We start from the raw sequence: 24,308 nt of genomic DNA, 5'->3' as shown, positions 1-24,308 counted from the left end.
CTAGGGTACCAATGTGGAGCAGGGGTACTGTCCATTTACCTATTATAGCTATCAAGTTTCCGTTGGTGGTGGTGGTGGTGGTGTGTGTGTGTGTGTGTGTGTGTGTGTGTGTGTGTGTGTGTGTGTGTGTGTGTCGTGCGTGTGTGTGTGTGTGTGTGTGTGTGTGTGTGTGTGTGTGTGTGTGTGTGTGCGTATGTGTGTGTGTGTGAGAGAGAGAGAAGAGAGAGGAATTGGGGAAGGTATATGGTTGCTCAGTTGTCGCCATAGTGTCCCGCCTGGTGTACCCCCCCACACACACACACACGCACGCACGCATACACACACACACACACACACACACACACACACACACACACACACACACACACACACACACACACACACACACACACACACACACACACACACACACACAGAGGCTATGTTGTTGAGGGAGAAGGCATGAGCTTTGCTGTCGCTTTTGTAATTTTGCACAATGCTTTAGCTCTGAAGGTGTGCACTATTGTGTGTAGTATAAGTGAATGGGACTGTGGAAAGGATTAAAAAGGAGCATGATGGTATGTTTTTTCTTAATCCCTTTTTGTACGAATAAAAATGTTTTAACAAGAGAGATTAAAACCAGGACAGAAAAGTACTTCTCATTCCATCTCTAGCTGTGCAGTTTAATGAAATGTTCATACTTGCGTACTCGCGACATTATTTTCACGAAATATGTTGAAAAATGAATAGCAGAAAGACTAGCAGAGAATGATGTTGTAGTTGTACTACTACTATCTAAACAACATAATAATAATAATATAATAATAATAATGATGATAATAATAATAATTGCTTTGCATTGCAATTTGGTATGGAAGTTACAAAATGTTGCAAACAAAAGAGGGTAAAACAATCATCATATTGAAGTAAAATAAAAGACTTGCACAAATGGCTACATAAACCTCCCTGGCATCCCTTTGTTCAACAAACCTTTCCAAAAGTATTTTGAAAATAGCAAATCTACTGTACAAGCTCTTGTGTTGCAATGTAACAATGTAATATTTTCAGGGAAATTAATGAATTAATTTGTAATATTTGCGTGTGTGTGTGTGTGTGTGTGTGTGTGTGTGTGTGTGTGTGTGTGTGTGTGTGTGTGTGTGTGTGTGTGTGTGTGTGTGTGTGTGTGTGTGTGTGTGTGTGTGCATGTGCGTCCACAGTCACACACACATGTGGGTGTGCGTGTTTGTGCATGATTATCTAGTGAGGTGATTCAGCTTTCTTTCTTCTCTGTGCACTCTGATTGCGAGAGGACAAGTGAGGGAGAGTGTGAGTGAGTGTGTTTGTATGTAAGCTTCAGTGTGTGTGGAAGCCAGAGAGAAAAAGACAGAGTGAGAGAGAGAGAGATACAGAGTGAGAGCTCTACCCTGGCATTTCTTTGCTGTGCCTTTCAGCTTCTCTCTCTCACTGTAGGAGGAGGCGTGTCCATGAGCCAGTATAAAGTCCAAGGAGAGCGACTCATGTAGAGCCATTCTTAGGAGTGAGTCCATTGCATTGCACACCAGCAAAAGAGGAAACTGCTGCTATTTCTGCAAAAGACTGGTGTTTGATGACCTGCTTCCATCTGAACACTGGCTCAACAAGCTTCTTCTGTTTCAGAGGAAGGGGTCAGGTTCCAGGGATCTGGAGATTTGAACTTGAAGACTCACCTGAATGCACTAGTGGATATTCTTACTTGTGTTCTTTGTAACATATTGAAAACTAGTTAAAAAATAACACTATTTTTGCCAGCCAAGCAGAACAGGAGTAGGCTTGCATCTTTGCCTCTGTGAAATCGAATCTGAGGAACGGACAGCCAATACAGGAGAGGCATTGTATCCCTGCATTTGAAACACTAACCAGCTGGCAAGATCAAAGACCATTACGGACAAAGCCTTCCACCGAATCCCCCCTTATTCTACAAAAAAAGACAGCAAACTAAAGACAGAAAACGAAACAAAAATCTGACACAATAGACGTGCATAAAACCAAGGGACCACATCATCGGGCATACATTTGTGTGCAGGTGTAGGGGCTGCCATGGTGCGTGAAGGTGGCATGGCAGCAGCACAGTTCTGTCTGGGCCTGTGGGCTTTCGGCACCCTGTCTCTGGTGACGCTGTGCCTGCCAGAAGAGGCCATCCGTTGCCCTGTGTGCCCAGAGGAGCGGCTGGCCAACTGCCGTCTGCCGGACGGCTGTACGGAGACAGTGCGTGAGCCAGGGTGTGGATGCTGCCCCACCTGTGCCCTGCCTAAGGGGACAAACTGTGGTGTCTACTCCCCTCGCTGTCGCACAGGGCTCCGCTGCTTCCCACCACGTGGGGTAGAGAGGCCTTTACATTCACTGATGCACGGCCAGGGGGTGTGCACCGACGAAAGGGAGGTGGAGGAGAACTCAGGTGAGAAATTCATCTGGTGGTGTTACTGGTCGTTGTTTGTGTGCGAGGGGACTCAAGAGGGGGGTGGGGGAGTTACTTCAGTGTGCTGAAATGACCACTGGAACTATTTAAATACCCAAATCATTTAGAATGGTGTCGTTGCATGCAAGGGTAGTAAAGGTAGTACACCTTGTACATCTCCAACAGTGATGATCTATAATCAAACTCAAAATGTGTCTAAAATTGGGATATAAGAGTACTGGTAACGGTGTGGATCATGTAAAGGCAGCTAGTCACTGTTGATGTAGTTTCTTCATCACCGGGCGTGTGTCTCCAGCTCTCTCTCTCTCTGTGTCTGTCTGTCTCTCTTTTGGGCCTGTGGCGGAGCAGAGCAGAATGTTCTCTCTTTCTGCTCCCCTGGGTCGTACCTGAGCCAGGCTGGGTCAGGGTGGGGGTGCTGCTTGTTTACCCTAATCTCGGCTAAGCCCTGAACAGGAGCACACATACGCCAGCTCCTCACTGCTCCCATGAGAGCACATACAGTTCCACTGCTGTCTCACGCACGGCCACTTGCTGTGAATTGGCCCCCGCTGTTCCCACATAGATCTCCAGAGAGGAGCACAGAGGACCCGCGGTGATGGCTGCACATGGGCACACACACATGCACTCATGATTCTGCATTAGTGCAAAGAGAACGTGCAGTGCTTGCATGTGTGTGCATGTACATACACTGTGTGTGAGTCTGCATGTTGATCTGTGGTCCTGCACACAGGCACATGTGGAGAGCATGCATGCAGACGTACGGACATCTGTGGTGTGGTGTGGAGAAGAGTGCAATGTTGGGCAGTGTGTGTGTAATGAGAGTAGGTAATAAAAGCTGCCTGTCTGCTGCATGAAATGACTCTGTAATGGAGTGTGGCCAGTCTGGGGCTATTAGAGCTCCCTGCAATCAGTAATCCACTTCCACGGATGTCTCTTGTCCTCTTCCTCCAACTACGTTCCACTTACTCCTCCTCCTGTTTGCTGCAGATGTTTAACTCCTTTTCACAAGTGATGTCTTTATCATGCTCTTGTTGGCAGACACCTGACTCCTGTTGTATGCCCCCCCCCCCCCTCTTAGCAGTGTATACGTCCTTCACAGTCTATCACAGTCTGTTTCCACTTTAAACCTGGAAAGCGTTTAATGCTGCATATCTTAGCGCACCTTCTTTCCTGTGCCTGCTTGAGGATGTTGTCTTGTCCCCATGTTACTGATGGAATTCTCTCTCCCATATTTCTCCCTTGTCTCTCTACAAAGACTATGGAGCGGTTGTGACGGCGGGTGAATTGCCCTTTTTGTGATGAATACAGTTGTCTGAATCTAATTTCCATTATGGCATGGCATGTGAGTTTTGGGAGGTGGTCGTTAAAAACGTGCCGCGAACAGTGCATTTCTCTCATTTGTTCCAGATCGCTTGCTAATTGGCCCAGAGCTGCTTTTTTGCTAAGCCTTGCTTCCCAGAGGGTTATCACTGGTGGCAACAGGCTGTCTGTTACTGCCAGAACAGAAAACTTTTCAACTTAACCAACATTAAGCTCCCAGCAATTCTCTCTAATGCTGCATCTGTTTCCCCTGGTCCTCTCTAAGCCCCCCACCCCCCCCCCCCCCCCCTCCCCACCCACCTCTCTCCCCTCCCAAGCCTTCAAGCACATCGCCCACCGTGTCCAGCTCTTCTACAAAGATGAGCTCATCGGCACTCTAGCTGCCAGAGCCGAAATGAGAGCCTTCTGCTCCCTGTGCGGGGCCAACATAGGTTAGGCCGGCACATAGCGTGACTAAACGGAATCAGAAAGAAGAGGAAAGCTGTTTAGAGCATGATAAAAGGAGGGCAGTCTCGGCTTGGCCCGGCTCCGTCCAACCACGCTGCTTAATCTTTGAGAATGTTTTTCCTAAACATTGTTTACCGAATGGCTTTGATGTTCTGTAGTCCGATCTGCCAAAAGAGAACTGGGTTATCTGTTCCATTCTCCAGGGTGGGGCAGTGACACACGGAACATTTTGGAAAGTTTAGAAGTTTTGTTTTCAGTGTTCTGGAATATGTATGCCAAGTTCTGTTTTAATCCCCTCTCCTTCTCACCCCTAGAGTTTGTCATAACAAAGCAGGGAGGCTCTGCTCAATAAATCTCAATGTACATCCATACTCCTCAGCAATGTCTCCAAACCTCCTGTACTGTATAAGAATGCTCAACGTAAACCCTGGCATCGGAGTTCGGAGAGAGGCTGAGGAGAGTAACTGTACACTGCTAAATACTCTGTGTTGATTTTACCGACTATGAAAACACTCAGAATTCAACTAACACTGAGAATTTTTCTGTGTAGTCACAAGTACACAAGGAGTCACAAGGAGAAGTCCTTTGTGGTGCATTCCCCATACTTATGCATTATTAAACCAGGGGGTGCATCACTTGAATACACGTCCCGCACTGCTCCACTCCTAGCAACAGTGAACATGCCAGATAAAAATAGATGAGGGTTTTTAGAAAATAAATGGGATTCATAAAAAAGGGACGCCATGTGATAGAAAACGATGCTGACAGGCCAGTGAATTTAGGGGTGCAGGCAAATACTGTCTGCATACTGTTTGTATCATTCATTAAGTCTTGTCTTGTACTGGCTGATAATTAGATCAGGTTTCAAGCACAATTTCTAAATATTTATGTAAAGGCTATTTAAAAACAAGAAAATGCATGTTACATGATCCCATCATTTTCCTTGGTTTAAAACTGTGTAGCCTTAATACTGTTCTCAAATTAAATCAGGCCTAAGGTTGTTCTAAAATTCAATTTCCATAGCAACGGCAACCACTATTCTGCATCTCACATCCAAGACCAAGGCACTTCCTCGGTGCTTCTTGATTTACAATTCTTAGAAACCCACTGTACTACTTAGAATAAATCATTATGCATGTGCTGGCATCCATTCCAACATTCCAGCCAAGTCTCCCCTGGTGTCATATTCAAATGCCTCCAGCGAACTGTGAAATGGGTATTATTTACAAACAGATACAGATGTCAGATATGAAACAGCCCAATGCCTACAGACGCCAATGAATTAATGAAGTTGTCAAGTATTTTGTTAATTCCAACACAATTCAGCCCAATGTGACTTAGTCCTTATACAGCCAGTGTAATAACCTAAATTCTTCACTGTCCATGTTGTTGTATGAAAACACCCCAATTTGGGCTGATTAAGGATGTATGTACTATGTACTGTAGGAGTACAGTACCTTATGGTGCCAAATCCCTTCTCAGCAGATATCCCCTGATGTTGTATAATATTTGCTTGTTTTGGGTTATGCTGCACATTTTTACAGCTGGGACTTTAATGCAGGAGTAAATATGATTAGCTAATTATTGCCCTTCTCCACGGGAGAGCAACCCCCTTCTGTTGTTTGAGCTGTGGAGGCGATACACAAACAATCCAACGTGGTCTTGGCCATGAAATATTCCCAATCTGAAGAGGATGGTGAAATCACAATCCCAAAGCTCTCTGATTTCATAGGCCTATGTCATGTGAACACATTAAAGCAGCCTTGCTCAAATCTGCCAGGAATCTACATCAATAATGACAACATCTGGCCCATGTTCATTCATAGCATACCTTTTGCAAACACAAAACAAGATGTTTATTACAAGCAATTCAGCAGTGATTTGCTGTCACAACTTAGCTGGAGAGGAAATACATTTCCATTAGAACAGTCATGACCCTAAAACTAAAGCATGATAAATAATTTCAACAATTATACAAGACAGTTTGACCTAATTAAATTATTGTAGGATAGGTTTATCTTCTGTAGTCTGTATATGTAGTAGTCTGTATATGTAGACATATATGTAGCGGACCCCACCCCGGCTGGACAATAAGGGTGAAGCCGACTGATGATTTTGACTGATACTTTATTTTTATTTCAAAATTCACCGTAGAAACTGAGAAAAGTAAATATACAATACATAACAAGTAAATTAATAAATCCATAAACAAATCAGCAAAGGTTGAGACATATGCATATAGACCTAAACAAACAGCGTAAATGTTCACATGAACCCATAATCAAAGTTAATCACTGTTAACTTTTTACTGTGAAACATAACTCAAAACCCCCTTTGTATCAACCATGACAAACCCAACAAATTCAGTGAAATTCAAATTCAACAGTGAAAATACAAGATATGACAAATAATACAATGATTAACCTTGTTCCCCTTCCAGCCAGGTGCTAATAAAGTGGCATAGCAGTTTGTTACAGGGCTTGTTTGGCTAACCGTCCTTCCTTTTCGGTACCGTCCGTCCCTTCCTTAACAAACATATTTCTCCATGTATGCCATTCCTCTCTTGTGGCAGTATCTGTTCCTTAATCTCCTTACCACAGAGGTGGGCAGGTGGCAGTTTTATGATCTTCAGTGTGCAACCCCATCCTGGGCGTTGTCCTCAGTCACAGGTGAACTTGATAATTTAATTGCAACTGATTTGGCACTGTGGGCAGGAAATCATTCAAATAAAAGCACTGGAGAACTGAATTTTGGGCAGGAAACCCTTCAAAATAAAAGTCTGAAATAAAACACATATTGACCCTGGAAACATCTCTGTGGGTATGTTACAATAATTATATACAGGCCATTAACAAGTGATAAAAACTCAGAATTACTGCAACTCACTTCATTTCAGAGATCTGTGAGCAAATATAGCTGTATTAAGTAGAAACCAAGTTAATGATACAATTGTGTACATTTTTGAGGGGCAGTAGCCCCTCCTATATCCAGCTTTGAGGGTTTGTGTAAACACAAACATTGTCCTAACCGTAACACAAACATTGAATGCCATTGACAATGAATGGCCAGTTCATTGAAGATGAAGGTGAGGACACAAATTGTGATTGGCCGGAATGAGATGATATATGATAATGTATGATGATAAGAGCGCCCCTCACTTCACACAGCTGTGATTTTGAGGCCCCTCCTATACAGCTTTTGTCCTCACACATCTCAATATTTGCCATTGACAATGAAAGGGGAATTCAGGTCAAATGTCCGCTAAATCTTGTCCCCACACGTCTCAATATTTGCCATTGACAATGAAAGGAGAAATTAGGTCAGATTTCCGCCAAATATGACATAAATGAGGCCTAAACTTAAATTTACCTAAAGGAAATTTTACGTCATATAAGGACGAGCAAATCGGATGACCAATCAGATGATGTTGGTGGGAACGTTTGGCCAATAAGGTACCACCATTCTTGATGATGATGTACGATGATGATGAGCGCCCCTCACTTCACACGGGTGTGATTTTTAAGAGGCGCTAGCCCCTTCTATAAACAGCTTTGACCACGTAAGAGAATTCTGGTCAAATGTCTGCAAAGTTTTGTCCCCGCCCGTCTCAAGTTTTGGCATTCACGATAAACGGAGAAATGACGTCAGAATTCCACTAAATATGACGTAAATTAAACATCAAAACGCCATTGACATTGAAGGGAAAATGTACGTCATATGTAAACGAGCAAATCAGCTAACCAATTACAGGCAACAGGCATTCTGATTGGCCAATGGTCAGTATGAGATAATGCATGATGATATATGATGATATAAGCTGATAATTCCGCTATGAATTCCGCTGTCTTCTGTCTTGTTTTTATTATAACTTTTTATTATGTAGAAATTATTTATGAATGAGAATTTTACGTTAAAGGAGCATTCAGTGATTTGGGTGATTTGGAAAAAACCCCAGTCTGCCCCGGTAGCAAGATGTGCACGTGCACACGCTCTACAGTGGGGGACACACAACAGGCCAACAGCACGCACACCAAGGCCGCCTCTGCTCGATCATGATTGGCGGAAGGCCCCTCTCATCCTGATTGGATGAAGACTTGGCCACCTAGCCAAAAACGAAACCTATGTTTTTTTTTACCCCAGGGGCTCACCCCAGTGAACAGGGAGGAACTCCTTATATAGTCAGCACACTCTATAGTTGGGAGGATTATCACAACAAAACAAAAAAAGAAGTGATATTTGAATTAAGTGAAATAACTGAATATCTGATATTATACTTTTTTTTTCAATATCATTTTATTAATCTTATTCATACAGTCTATATTTTTTATAATAAATATAATTTATATAATATAAATATATTGAATGTTTTTTTTAACCCTAGAACACTAAACATATTTTTTACACCATCACTAAACATGGGTATATTTGACCCAATATAAAATATTCCATAAAAAATATTTCTTATCAAAATATATTGCAGTACAGCAATACATGGCAACTTGAGGTACTCTTCTTTAATATTTCATCATGACTTTTCACAAAAAAAGATTTCATGGGGGGGCCCTATCATGGGGGGGGGGGGGGCAAAATAAAAAAAAAGAGAAATGAAGTTGGGAACTTCTCCTTTGGTCCACCCATTCCTAAGACATTCACTGAATGGTCCATTGTGGGTGTAATATGTATTGAACTTTTCTCTATCACACTATCACTAAACACGAGTGAAATTCACCGAAAAGCTTGCCCCAGTGGCATTCTGCTGCATGGGTGGAGCTTAATTTCCATCCACCAGCTGTCTAAAAACCCGCAAGAGACGCCGGCAGACAGCTTCTTTTGGCCGCGCATGGAAGTTCAGGTGTGCCCAGGCTGAATGGCTGCCAGCCAATCAGTTCATTAGTCACAGGCGTTGGGTATCCTGCTGCTTCAGGCATCACCCCATGGCCCCTCCCTCACACTGACCCATGTATAGACGGATTCCATTGAGCGGCGCCCTGCAGCTATGACTGCGCCTGGGGCAACCCTCCGTGGATTCGTCTGAGGTGTCACATTAAGCGCAGCTTGACGCTGCAGCATTGATTTCCTACAGCTGGCCTACACCTCTCTGCGGATTCGTCTACAAGCAAAACCTTGACCTTACTGTGTGACCGTGACCATTGCTCAATAAAGAAATCTTATTATCGTACATCATCTCATACCGGCCAATAAGAATTTGCATCCTCACCTTCGTCTTCAATGTTTGTGTTACGCAATGTTTGTGTTTACACGAACACTCAAAATTGTCCATTCATTGTCAGTGGGATTTAATGTACACCAAAAGCTGGACATATGAGGGGCTATCACCCCTCAAAAATGTCAGTAGTGCAGGTCCCACTCCTGAAGGTAACTGTAAAGGCAGCTGCAAAGTGTCTGGGCACCATTTTTCCCCAGAAGACTGGACACATCAGGTACCAAATAGACCCATATAAGAAATCACACTTAAGTGAGGGGCTCCTCACTCCTTTAAACAAACACTGTACTCTAAACAAACATTAAAAGTCTGTAGACTTGGCTGCCACATGACGTCACGTTTAGTACTCTGAAGCCTCAACAGTAGACATGTAATCCATTAACATTGACAGTTATTTCTACACAATAATAATCCAACAACCACAGCTTAATTGAGATCATTCTGAATCCATACTGAACGGTATCAAATAGTTGGATGGCATCAGATTCAGGGGCCCATGTTTATCCGTATCAATATATCGTAATACAATTTGGGACAGAGTTTTCCTAATTACGTTTATTACTTTTAAAAATCATCAGTCACTTTTCAAATTATTATTATTATGCTGCACACATTATTCACTTTTGGTTACATGTGCTTCTTGAAAGTCGCTGCAGAGCTTGTAGAGTAACAATGTAACAATTGTTCTCATGGGTTGTTTTTATTGCTTAAACTCAAACTTGGATGGTTATTTGGCAACGGCACTGACTGCGGCTCTGGTGGTTCTATGAATTCTCCAGCCTTGAGCATGAAACACTGTTGTCCAGCACTCAGACAGCATCTCCTGTTGACTGACAGGAATAGTTTGAGGCAGTATAACACTAGTTGGATTCAGTCGTCATAAACTCTGGGAAACAATATGACACTAAAACCCCAGGTAGCAGCCGCTAGAGGGTGTGCTGTTCCTTACACCCGTTATGTGCTTTTAGGAACACGCAGTTGATATGTGCATATTATCTTGTTGAACAAAACAAAATAGCTTGGGTGCCTAGGCCGGCAGATTCTGCCAATGCTTTTCAATGGCAACGGATCGGTTTGTTGCCATTCAAGGACCCCCCTTGAATGCCCAAGGGGCCAGTGTGACTGCCCCCTTAGTCATATTTTTCTTAATTTATCCAAAACACAAAATCCATGGGAAAAAAATCCATGGGAAATCTGCACTGGGAACCCATATCAGTGATATCTTCCAGTTTGGCCTACAAAATGATGTCGTCCCTGTAGCACTGTTTTAGATTATGAGATGTCTTGTGTGCAAAGTTGACTTTTTGGCCTGAATTTTCGCACTACAGGAAAGGTCATGGGACATATGGACTATTAGATTAGTCAGGGCTCTTCCTCCAAGTAGAACTCTGCATTCTGCATTTGTCCCGGCAATCCATCCATTACCATTAGACTAGTCACTAGTTGTTAGCCTAATAGCCTATGCTCTCTCGCACCTCACATCTAAATCCTTGATCATAAGAAATGTAACAACATTTGTTGCATGAATCTGTGGGCATAACCATAGTGGGGTCAGCTTAGATCCTATGTTCCCTCGGCATACTGTATCAGTGCAACTGACAGACCTTAGGTGTCATGGCATGCTGACACCATGGCTGGAACATGGCTGTTCCCGACCCGGTGTTAGTATAATGCATTGCATATCATTTCACCAAAGGAATTATGGACCTGCAGACCACGTCAAAACAATATAATAGCTTTTGCTACCTTGTTGATGCCAAAGAAATGCAACCCTGTGGACCATGTTGACTCACAAAACATTTTGGCTTTGAAAACAAGGCAGGCGCGCCAACAGAAACCTTGAGCCCCGGGAGGAGCAGCTGAGCAAGGCCTTAGCTGAGTTGTTGATGGCCGCACTCAGTGCTGTGTCTGAGTTGCATATCAATATGGTGGCAATCAGCTATAATCTACTTAGAAATTGCGCACGGTTAGTTTCCACATGGAGGCATCATGGTCTGCATTCCGTGGTGAACAACAGTTAGTAAGGCGACCTGCCCTAGCCCAAGCCTGCAGCATTAGTCTCACATTGTCAGACAAGATCAGACATCTCCAACTTTATTATAGATGTCTGATTGGCACCATGTTATAGTGGTAATATAGAAGCAATCGCAATTAAAGTTCTCAACGGGCCCAAAAATTATGGCCCGGCCCGACCCTACCCTAACTGGGTGGGCCCGAGGCTCGGCCCTACCCTAAAAATTGCCATAATGTTAAGCCCGAAGCCCGACAAAAGCCCGACAGAAAAAAAAGAGAGAGAAAAAAAAGCAGCACTAAATGGCAGCGCAGCGGCGCCGTGTTTCAGTGTGAAAGTGAGAACGGAGATCAACGGATTTATCTAAATAAAGGATGTATGTAACTCACGTTAGAATAGGTTATGTTCCATAACTTCCATTTCCAATCATTCTAATGGATTCCATACAGTGGTGGTGGTGACTGGTGAGTAAACACGAATAGCTGCTGCAGCTCCCTCCCTTAGTTTCCTCTGAAGTGAAGTTGCTTTACAGTACGTGTAGCTTATATATCACTGGATCGTTTTTTGACGTTGATTAATAATTAGGTTTTATTCATCGCAGCCAGCTGGGTTAACGAGACTCGGTGCAACATGACGAAAACCTGACGCTTCTTCAGCTGTGATAATCCGATTGATTTGATAAAATATTTAAGCATATGGCAACTTGGCAAGTTAACTGGTGGTTAGTAGCTCGTTTGGTGCGCAAACCAGAGGGAAACCAGCGGTAGCAAGGCACGCAAGTCTCTCACCGTCCACTGTTCTCTACTGCCTGCGCGCGGGGCAGGCTGCAATGCTGCTCTGGCCTCGTACACACATGCTGGACTGACATGATCTGTTCTGTCTGTGTTTCATGGCCGCCTCATTCTCAATGCTTTTCCAATGGAAGTCACATGGTTTGACATGTGTGTACGAGGCCTCCGAGTCTGAAATGCCAGTGCGATGCGACCCCGTCTCCAGTCCTCCTGTCACAAGTTAATCCCCTAGCGCAGCCCTCTTCATAATAAATACATACACGTGTACACAATCACATTACACAAATAACAGAATTGCTATTTTTATTAACACTTAAAAAAAAAAAAAAAAAAAAAAAAAAATTGCGGAAAATCACAGAGCCCGAGGCTCGGCCCGGCCCGACTAATTAGCATATTTTTTGGGCCCGGCCCGGCCCTAAAACGTCGGGTCGGGTCGGGCTTGGTCGGGCCTGGTCGGGTTCGGGCAGAGTTTGAGAACTTTAATCGCAATCACACTACAGTCCTGCTCCATGGAGAGACCTGGTCTGCACTGCAGTCAAACCTACACAAGTGGCGCTGTCAGGACGTACAAAGTGTGTGTGTGTGTGTGTGTGTGGGGGGGGGGGGGGGGGGTGAGAGTGAGAGACTAGAGAGCATCTTCACTTACTGCACGTAGGGTAGACTATAGCCAGAATGGTCATTGCGGCAAGAGGCAAGTCTGCAGCGACAGCCAATACACGACGACAATTGTGCAACAAAATGGTGCTAGAGAGACCACCAAAAGTAAATAAATAGACCAGTGATGAAATAAAGTAGACCTATAAGAGCGTTAACCATTACTTACACTAGTCGTGCATAGCAAGGTCACGGAGAGACAGAGAGATCTATAGTGTCAGAAAAAGTAGAGACATGTGAGAGCTCTCCAGGACAGACATCTGAGTACTGACCTGCGAGTTGAGGAGCGCCCCTACCAACGGACTGATATGGAGCGAATCTCGATAGATTCGCAATATAACAGGCCGTATCTGCTTTTATTCATGTTCATTTGCTGTTCATATTCATATCATGAAAGGACATGGTCCCATTTTGTAATCATTCAATATGCCAGTGCTAGGTTCCATTGAACCTCTGTCTACAGCCTATTTATTGGACTTTAGATAATTGAACAACCCCGACCGACGCAACACCAGTCATTCCCCAATTGGGACCCCCTCTCTGGCACCTATATGACCTACACCTACTGCATTGAAAACAAGTCACATCACCGTCCCAATATGTAGGACTGCCCTAAAGACTTGTTTTACCTCTAATTGTTTAGACACAGTTTTAGCAACAGAAACGGCTTGATTGTCAACTGCAAGCTAGTCTGTATATTGCAAGACATGCTCCCTAAAGTTTAGTTTAAGGTGTTACTCGAGGAAAGGCCATTAGTCCACCAAAATCAATATTTGTCATCCTAGCTGAGCACATCATTGTGTTAAGGGGCCGGCATATGACTGGATGAACGGGCTAAATGACATTCCGATAACAGTGCTCAGAACAGCCATTTATCAGTACATTATATGACACTTCTGAGCAGAGTTGTGGCATACCCTAAGGATATAAAGGATGTATTGAGAGTGCAGTCCCTACAGAGACCCTATAGCTGTTCACACAAAGGGGTAATAGTCTCCTACTTATTTGGATTGAATAATGACCATTGCTGCATGTCATTCCTTCTGTATCCCCTGTGTGTACCATTACTCACTATTCAATACAGTCCATTTCCCACTGAATAATTTAAGGGTTGTGTTCTTTGGACCACACTTTTTGGTTTATGCAGGCTGCTCATTTAAAACAGATTATTATAAAAGTATATGTGAATTTATGTTTTCTGGGACTTAACATAATCTGTTAAAATACCAAATAATTACAATTTGTTCTTCCTGACTTTTTTTGTTTTGTTTTTCAACTATAGTATAGCTTTGGCTGTCCACCTGTGACAGCAGCACAGTGTATTATTAGCTAAAAGCCTTGACTGGTGTTTTACACTGAAAGCTGTTGATCCAGTCTTGGTGAAACCACATAGAGAAATGGTAGCTTCCTCCCTGGAGAACAGCAGTGGTAGCAAACAGGACATGGCACCCCTGACCCACTTCTAAATCACTTAGGCTCGTGTAAAATGGCACTCTGAAAAAGTGTGGAATCGGAAAACCGCAAAATGGCAAAAGAGGGAAAAGAACAGCTTGGGACTGCGGAAACAGCTGAAACCCTGCTGGGTCTTGTGGGAGAAAGTGCTGATGAGCAAGGCTAATGGCAACAAGACTAAAAATACAAACAGACAAGAAACACTTCCCTTTGGCCAAACCAAGTAATAACCTTGTCAATGAAGTTCAGTGAGACTCTCTCACCTTCCAATGTGTAGCACAGAGCAGCACATATATTCTAACACGAACATGGGATGACTATTAATTCAAAGTAAAACAGGTCAAGGACCCGCTTGAGCGGATATCAAGGAAGATACTGGACTGCCTTTATTGTGCTATTGCCAATAGCAGTAAGGCCTGGTAGTCACCTGAGACCTGAGCCAGGATCCAGATCTTTTCCAGAGATCTTCGAAAAAGAACAGCTTGAAAATGCTAAAGCCATGGTTATAATCACTGCGAATGGTTTGGTTTCGATTGGAATGCCAATCTGTGAAATGCCATAGGTCACTGTCCCTTGTCTTGCTCATCTTATGACTTTGTGCACTACCACACAGTCATAGAAGTATACGTTTCCAGGAATGCCCACTGGCGACAGTGCAAAATTCCCTGAAAGAGGCTCCATCTGGCTCCGAGAGAGGTTCTTGTGGAAGGAATGGGGGAGAGCAGGGTGTGTGTGTGTGTGTGTGTGTGTGTGGGGGGGGGGGGGGGGGGGGGGGGGGGGGAGTTCCTCAGGAAGCAGCTGGCTGCCTGCAGGGGCAGAGAAATGCAGGATTATAGGGATGCAAAGGTGAATGTGGCACAAACCACAATGGATAGCGGGTGGCAGGGCAGGGGCGGGGTTCGTGGCGGGGCAACATTTCAAATGCACCAGCCTTTGTAGGATAGATGTGGTGCAGCAGTTGAAAAGGGCCAAGGTACAGTTTACCCCCCAGAGGGAGAATGCTACTCGGTGTCCTTGAGGTTAACCTGGCCTCGTTTTTAGCCTACATTCCACCACTGTATGTTCAGCTGTGGGACAGTGGGTATGCAGAAGGACAGTGGGAGTAGCCCAGTAGCTCTCGCTCTATCTCTGATGTCAAGTCATACACGATATCAAATCAAAATCCATTAATGACTTTGCCCATTGGCCTAAATCAGTGGTTTTCAACCCACTTCATGAAGGCCCATTATTTATTTGGCATTCGAGCCACAGACCACCATTTGATAACATTTAATATGTTGTCGTTGGATACAATTTTGTCCACAATTCCATGCTGTGTTGATGTGGTACTATAGGAGAGATAACAGGCAAATGTTGAACAAAATAACAATTCTTCTACATTCTCTAATTGTGTAGACTTCTTGTAAATTAACTAATGCAGATAAAAATTATAATAATTTAACTCTATAGGGGTCAATTTGGTTACCAACTCTCCATCATTTCAGGAACCCCGTCAATTTCATGAAGGACCACTGGTTGAAAACCACTGGCCTAAATGGTTGTGTTAGGCTCTTTTGTTTTTTTGCTTGGCATGTGTTGCTTGCCCCTATAATGTGTAAGGGCCACTCTGCTATATCATGCCACCTTACAGTTGAATTATACACACAATTATACCACTCTTTAGGGTGGTTGAGGTACTATATAGCACTGTTGTCATACAAAGAACCTGTTCGGCCCTTGTATGATTCTTTGCAGTGGTTCTCAAAGTGGGGTTCCAAGACCCCAAGGGCTCCTTGAGGGGTAGCTCTGGTCTGGTCCATAGCTCTAATGCGTTGCATTTAGAGCTATGTTACTCTCGACTTCCGGGGTGAGTTTTGGTGAGTAGCAAAAACGTTATTTTTATTTACACTAAACACGAGAGGCTGGTCTGCATTCATGCGAGCCCCGGAAGTCGAGAGTAACATACTAAACATAGCTCTAAATGCAACGCATTATGCTATATGGACCAGAGCTACTTGAGGGGGTTCCAGGTTGTCCCCATGTTAATATAGCATACAAATTTAACCACTTTAGCCATATATGAGCGGGCTATTTTCAAAATATCTTGAACAAATTTAGAATATTTTTGAAACATCTTAACAATACAAATCTTGTATGGGGGTCACTTGCACAAAATATTGTTTCAGAATTCTTCGATAAAAAAAAAAAATCAGAAATAGCTATTGTACAATCTCATAACCTGTAGCATTGCTGACATAGGGCATAAGTATATGGCTTGAAATAGGTGCTGTATAGCACCAAAATAGGTTCCCCTTTGATTACCAGCCAAATAATCACTTTTAGTGCTATTTATTTGGCACCATTTATGTTTAACGTGTACTGCATGCTGACTTTTCTCTTTGCCTGGAAGCAATGGACAGGCAAGACGAGATCATCCCTGAGCACCCAAACAACAGCAACATCCGGTGTAGTCCCCAGGACAAACGCTGCATACAGAAGACCCTGGCTAGACACATTCCTAAATCCAACAACCAGAGGAGCAACACTGCCAGGGAAGACCCAAAGGCTGCACTGGTGAGAACAATGCCCTTTGACCTCTTACCAGTTTCAAACCAAACTAGAAAAAGTGCCCCTCGGGGGCACAGGTCTCCACCAGGATAATAGCATTTGTAATGTTTGGACAAAATGTGTAGGAGTAATATATGAAAAAGTATATAACACGTAACAGTGTATTCATAATGTGTAGTAGTGCACATACAAAGTTGTACACAGATCAGTGCAGTTATAGGTGTAAACATTTAAGTTGCATTTCGTCATCTGCCTGGTGGGAATGTGTGTGCATAATTTCAGGGAAATCATAGGCTGTGTTAATGATTTGAGGCATTTTGTTCAAAATGGACCAATCCTAGCAAAGTTTGGAAGGCAATCGGGCTGGAATATGGGAAAGCGGAACGGTTGCGTGTTGATCTCATTACTATGGAGAATATGTATACAGATTTGCGTGATGTATGGATAAAATATGTACGAGTAATGTACAGATATGTGTTTTACCAAAGTCGGCTTCATGGTGGCGCTATAACCGGCAGATGTGACATTTCTTCCTCTGCCTAATGGGAATGTGTGTGCATAATGTCACGGAAATCGCACACTGTGTTAATGATTTGAGGCATTTTGTTTGAAATGGACAAATCCTGCAAATTTTGAAAGGCAATCTTAGCGTCTTGATCACATGTCTATGTATAGTGATTTGCATGATGTATGAATAAAATCTGTACGAGTAATATAAATAGGCTAAAATCTGTCTCATGGTGGCGCTATAACAGGCAATTGTGGAAAACTTGGGGCAGAGGTTTGTCGTTGGCATCCAGGGAGTGTTTGTGCACAGTTTGGCATTGACCAACGGTGTTGGAGATTAGCTGTACGCAGACGGACGGACGGACGGACGGACGGACGGACGGAGTGCAAAACATATTCTCTCCCCATGCCTTCGGCCTGGTGGAGATAATAAAACCTTCAAAGACTTCAAGCACAAAACTATTTTAACAGCAATATCATGAATTAAAATGCAAAAGAAAAGCCAGTTGTGTTATTTATATGTAGGATGCAGAGCACGTAAAATGTCTGTCAGTGACACAAGATTGTCTGCAAACAGTAGGCAATCAGATCCAGGCAGATCCAAATCCAGGCAATCAGATGTTAAAATGTGCTAATTAAAGTTATAATGCATTCAATTAACTATATAGGAATATTAAATAATTATTATAAATATCAAAGTGCAATGAAGTAAATGTGGGGGGAATAATAGTAACGTACTGAAGTTTCCTCACAGGTATATATATATATATATAGCCTACAGTACCTCATTTTTATGTGATTTTAATGTATAATTTCCGGACAGGCTCCATGTCGTGCTGAGCTTCAGAGAGCACTGGACAGACTGGCAACGAACACACGCACACATGATGATCTATATTCAATCCCAATACCCAACTGTGACAAGAATGGAGATTTCCATGTCAAGCAGGTTTGTGGTTTCATTGTAGGTAGCACTAGTAATATCTCATGGCTTTGCTTCTAGTGCTTAATCTGTTAACCTCTGTCTGAGTGTTAGCCCATACGGATATGCTTATCTTTCAACCCCAGTCACCTGCAAACTGCGCAATCCTTCTATAAGTCAAAACACAATGTGCAGTTGAACATTGAGCGCAAGAGTTCTGACTCGTGCCAAGACCTAATGTCTTAAGTCACATAAAAAGTGATTTAGTTTGAAAACTAAAGAGCTGAACTAAACTGAGTTCCTTTTCAACTGTTGAACAATAATCACTTCTTTGCAGTGATGGTTGCTATTAGCTTTTGGATGCGATAACCTTTTTTTTGTTATACTGCTTTTGTAGGATTGGGCAATGGTATAGATAAGAATAAGAGAATTGGAGCACATAAAAGCTCAGATAAGGCTGTGTGGTGTGCTGTGAGCCATGTGTGCAATCAAAGGAGCAGACATAGAGTCAGTGATAAAAAGTGAACCCTGTTAATGGCACCAGCTCTCCAGAGTCTGGGTTAAAAGTACCCCAGTCTGCTCTTGATAGCACGTTGTTGTGAAGTAGACTTAAATCCCATCTGTTTACTGTTTAACTATAATTACTTTATGGTAAAACTCTGGTGGCATCGTTTGTAACCCCTGCACATGGGGGGCAATCAAGAATCATTTTATGGCACAGAAATGTCAGAAGAGAAGTTCGTAGGTTGTACAGACATTTTCTTTTCTTTACTTTACCCAGACCTTGTTATTTATTTAAACTTAGCACACACAGTGAATAAGACCGAATTTTGTATAAATAAAGGGGTGGTATCTAACGGCTCTCCTCTGATGATGAACAAAGGAACATAGGAACTTGCCACGATATGAGACGGTCAAGTCAATCTTTGTCCTGTTAATAATTGTATGTACAATCAGTTTAACGACTTCCCATGAAATCTAATGTTGTTGTTATCAGCTGTTATTATCACTTCCATGCCATAATCTTCTTTTGTAAGCATGTGTCCTCTATCATTTGTCCACAGTGCCACCCAGCGCGTGACGGGCAACGGGGAAAGTGCTGGTGCGTAGACCAGAAGACGGGTATGAGACTACCAGGACCACTAGAGCTGCGAGGGGATCTGGACTGCCACCAGTTAATGACTGCTACCCTAAGGGAGTGAGGAGGAGTAGGGCTGGGCTTTAATCGGGGTTAGTGTGTCTGTATGTGTGGGTGTGTGAGCGTACAATATGTGCGCATGCGTGCGTGTGAACGCGCATGTGTTTGTTTTTGGGGAGGAGGGGGTGGGAGCAGGACCAGCCAAATTCTACTGGTGCTGATTATTATAACTATGTGTGTAAAGAACTTAATCCTCAAGCTTCACTTCACCTGAGGCCAGCGGTACTTGAGATTTCTAAACAAAAAGGAAACCGTAGAGTTGTGTACTTTTGCTATTGTTTGTTTCCCTGTGTGTGTATGTGATCTCTATGGGTCTGTTGCGCATCCGTGCATTGTTTTTAATACCGTATGTGAACATAGACAGATACTTTTTAGACAGATGCGCTTTAAGTAACAGGTGGTGGGACAAAAGAATCCTTTAACAAGATCTTGGTTTACTCAAGTCTAATTTGCCTCATCTTTGAAAGAATCAAACAATCCTGTGAGATCATTGGAATCAGTCGTGGTTGAAATAGTATTTGAATATAATTCGTTTTTAACCTGCTTGGAGCAGCAGAAGGATATGATTTATTGTACCAGGACAATTCCCATCATGTCACATCGCATGCGACTACTACGATTGAGATTGAGATCTATTCAGAGAAAGGTATAATAATGTAATAAATTAACTTTCAAATCACCTACAGTATCTTAGCTAACTATGCAAAGTGCCCAAACCTCACGATCTGTCACCTAAAAGGCACCGACCAGACAAAGACGTTTTTAGGTGTATCCGCAAACGTTTTCAGTGGTTTCATGTGTATACACACATTTCTTATTCCATGTGTACGGTAAACCTTTTGAAAACGTCTCTGTGTGGATGTGGCCTAATAAGTAGGTCAAAACAACCCATCAAAAGTATTTGCAAATACTATTTAACCCGGCCTGGTCATAACATGGTTCAGTGAAGCAGCGGAAAAACGATGGAATGAGAGCATTAGATAGAAATGAAAGTAAATAAACCGGGTGGAGGGAGGAAGCAACAATTCCCTGCTTTGAATTACAAATTGATGATAAGCTGCGGCTTTTCACAACATTTAGAAAACGAAGAGTGAAAAGAGATTGCTTTGAAAAAGGGAAACTGTACCTCTGAGAGGTCTGAAAGCCCAGAATAGATGTGCTTCATCACCCTCCTAGACCCCCCCACCACCCCCCTCTCTACATCCCCTCTCTTTGCCTATGAGCTCTCTTTAGCTTATTGGTCCAGAGGGAATGGCAGCATAGCAGGGCTAAGAACTCTGTATACTGCTGATAGGATAATCTTGTTTCTCCAGCTGGTGCTAAGACGCCAGTGCTATTCTCATGTTTGTATGAATATGCTTCAACATGCAGGATTTACTCTCCAATAGACTGCTTGGCAGCATTTGTGCAGTTTGGTGGTGCTATATACTTATTGTGCCAAAACAAAATGAAGAAAATCTCTTGTGCACTTTTGAGCTTTGTTTTATGATGGGAACTGAAGATTGACATTCTCAGAAGGTGGATTTATTATCGGCAAAATGATGACCTAAATAGGCATGTCCAACAAATCAAAATGTATAAGTAGCCACATCACATTATTTTTGCAGTGTCACTGCAGTTACTGCCCATCTGTCCATTAGTAATACAAATGCATATATATATACACACACACACACACACACATTACACACACACACACACACACACACACACACACACACCCACACGATAAAGCTCCTGGTAGCAGCAGAAGTGCTACCTAATATTAAACTTAGTTTGGAGGACTTGAATTCCTCACTTCTGAATCACAATGGAAAACCAAGCTGCCATCATTATCCATTGAGCAATGGATCATCCATTGAGTAGCAAAGATCATTTATTATTTATATTATTTTTAAGCTCTTAGCTCCTCGTCTGATATTTTACATTCTCTAAGCAAGACTGTTAATATTCTTATGGCAATTTGATTGTATTACATGGTGCAATGACATGTGAATGCAGTTCAGATTGGATTCCTCTTCAAAAATGGATAACCTGGAATCGTCCTTTGGTACATTTTGGTAGTAGATTGATATGCCTTGGAGATTAAGAGAGAGAGAGAGAGAGATAGAGAGAGGCTCACAACATTTATTGTTACATCATTGATTCCATCCCGTGGCCACAAACATTTAACATTTGAATATTTGTGTTGTATCTCTCCATATTTTGATTGTACTGTACCTTGAATTAGATGACTTCTTAAAAACATTAACCCCAGCATCCCTATTCGGGGATGTACATTCAGCGAACATAGCAGATTTACATGCTCAAACATCTTTTGAGCTTGTAGATCGGCTATTTTCGACTAGGGATGTTCTTCCTATCGTAGACGTAGAAAGTAGCCTAATAACATGTAGCCTACTGTAGTGGCTCTTGAACCGGTAGTATCATACCCATGACGCATTGGGTGAAAGCCATAGCCGACTCAAGCCGAGTGATGCTGATGGATCTACAGTACATGTATACATAACATTGAAATCGTTGTGTTTAGGCATTATGTCACACATGCTTTAGTTTAGGTATTACGTTTGGGGTTGGTTTAAGAGTGTGGGGAGACTGCTAATGAGATCAAATACTTGACCTCAAACTCCTGTATTTTGTGCCAATTTAAATTGGGTAAGAGTACCTGTTCAGGAGCCACACCCTTTAATGAACATTTAATATGTCTTTTAAGATAACAGGATCTGTCAAACTTTTGTGTAGACTCTCTTTTAACATGATAGTATTTGGGCAGCTGTACTTGGCAGGGCACACCTTTTCAAGTTCAGAGCACAATGACCTCAAATGGAACGTGGGAAAATAAGACAACCTGTTGCAAACAATATGTTACTTGGAAACATGCAAGCAATAGTTTTCATAACCCCAGGGGGTTGGCCCTTTTCAATTAAAAAAGGAGACACTGGAGGAGCTCAGAAGAAAGATGAAGTTCATGTCGAAACATCAGTCACTCCTGTCCTAGCACCTTTACTAATCATTTATAAAAGAGAACTACTAACTACCCCAGTGTCTCCTTCTTCTCCACTCTGTCCAGCTCCAGTGACACACCGGCCTGCCTTGATTTGGCTGAGGCGCGGTGGTCATTTTACAGTTTAACCTGACAGCAGAGCTAAACTACTATCTACAATGTATGTTCCATTTAAGCAAAAAGCTTAAAGATGTCTGTGAAAAGAAAATAAGTGAAAATAAGTGAAAAGAAAATAAGAATGAAAGTAATGAAAAGAGGAAGCTACAATATTTATTTCATGTAAATAAATTCCACTTTGTGCAAAGAGATTTATATTCTATTAACATGATGCTGACACTAAACAATTTACAAATAAATACATTTTCTATACTGTTTGGGAAACATGAATGGAATTGCTTTCCACAGTCATATTCCATGATATATACATCCACTACTACCCTATATATCTCCTACTTACAGTATATGTGGCATTTAAGTATTCAAGCCAAGGGTCCACCAATGTCCAATGTCGGAAATACTGCTGTCACCAAACACTTTTTTTGATCAATTATGTAACTAATAATTGGACCAAAGATTGTTCACCAAAATCTTTTTCTTTTTCTTTCTTTTTTTTAATTAGATTTCACCAAAATCTAAAGAGAGATGCAAGAAATTAAACAAATTGGAGAGACTGAATTACTGCTGCAGCTTTATAGTGGCAATTAAGAACCAAATGTTTTTTTTATTTTTTTTTAATTCCAAAGAAACTAAACATAGGATAAAGTATGTGGATGCACTGATGCACATGTAAATGATATGGTGGCTTATGTGTTACAGATGTCAAATTTACCCGGCCCACCTGAGGTCTTGCATTTAATTAACTGATCGTGTTACAATCAATAACACTTTCTTGGCAAAGTAGTAGGGTTAACCCTTCAGGAGGGATGGTAAATGGTTTGGGCTTTCCTATTGGATCCAGAGCCTTCAGGTGTTCTAGTTACATAAACTGTGTGTATTTATGCTACTTGTACGTTACTTGATTTCTGACTTTGCTGTGCTGTACTGTAATTGCATTTTATGAGAGATGAACTATTCCTGTTTGCCTTGGACATTATCTGTTCATTTTTAATGTTAGAAGAGTAACTTTTGCATGTGTAACAATGGCGTGGGATTTAAAATGGTTAAGATCTTGTACACCTGAACAAGACAAAACAATGATATTCAAACATTGAAGTGACCACTGAACATGATGAAATGATTTAGTTACTTTGTAAATGTTTACTTGATAAAAGAAATGTACACACTGTAATAAATTAATTTAAAATACATCAGAAAATAGAATCTTGTTTTCTTCTCCATTCTTGTTAGTAGTAGTTGTAGCACTAATAGAGGTAGAAATATATTTATTCAAGGTATAGACTTTAGACTTTACTACTTACTTATATAGACTTTAGAGTATTACTGCACATGATATGACGTATTTGACATCAGTGTATGAATGTGTGTGATTGAGAACTAAATAAAACATTGATGCACCTGGGACGCATCCTCAGTGATCCAAGGTCCTCAGGGTTTCGGGTCTCTCAACATCATACCCCTCACTCGGGTGACCCAGCCGGGGTGATCAAGTCCCGACTTACGTCCCAGTAGCTACCCTCGATCAGTCCCATTAGGGAAAAACCAGGGACACACAATCCGCTACTCTGCCGTACTGGGCGGGCCATCCGGTACTGGGCGGGCCATCCGCCCCAGGGGTGGACTGGCCACAGGACGTTTTTTTGACAGGCAGGCAGGCAAAGTGAGTGTCAAATAAACCCT

At 42.3% G+C, this 24,308-nt stretch overlaps 1 protein-coding gene across 1 annotated transcript; it reads left to right on the top strand.

The window, feature by feature from the left end:
* Positions 1-1,522: 1,522 nt before the first annotated feature.
* Positions 1,523-23,816, top strand: LOC310858667 (insulin-like growth factor-binding protein 4). The gene is made up of 4 exons (XM_083764881.1): positions 1,523-2,413; positions 16,723-16,886; positions 18,211-18,336; positions 19,374-23,816. The coding sequence occupies exons 1-4, from the start codon at positions 2,056-2,058 to the stop codon at positions 19,509-19,511; spliced, it is 786 nt and encodes a 261-aa protein (XP_083621007.1). The 5' UTR covers positions 1,523-2,055; the 3' UTR covers positions 19,512-23,816.
* The last annotated feature ends 492 nt before the right edge of the window (positions 23,817-24,308 follow it).

The sequence above is a fragment of the Protomyctophum parallelum genome, assembly GCF_964188405.1.
Source record: "Protomyctophum parallelum genome assembly, chromosome: 5".
Taxonomy (NCBI): Eukaryota; Metazoa; Chordata; class Actinopteri; order Myctophiformes; family Myctophidae; genus Protomyctophum; species Protomyctophum parallelum.
This window is presented reverse-complemented; position numbering and strand designations above follow the sequence as displayed.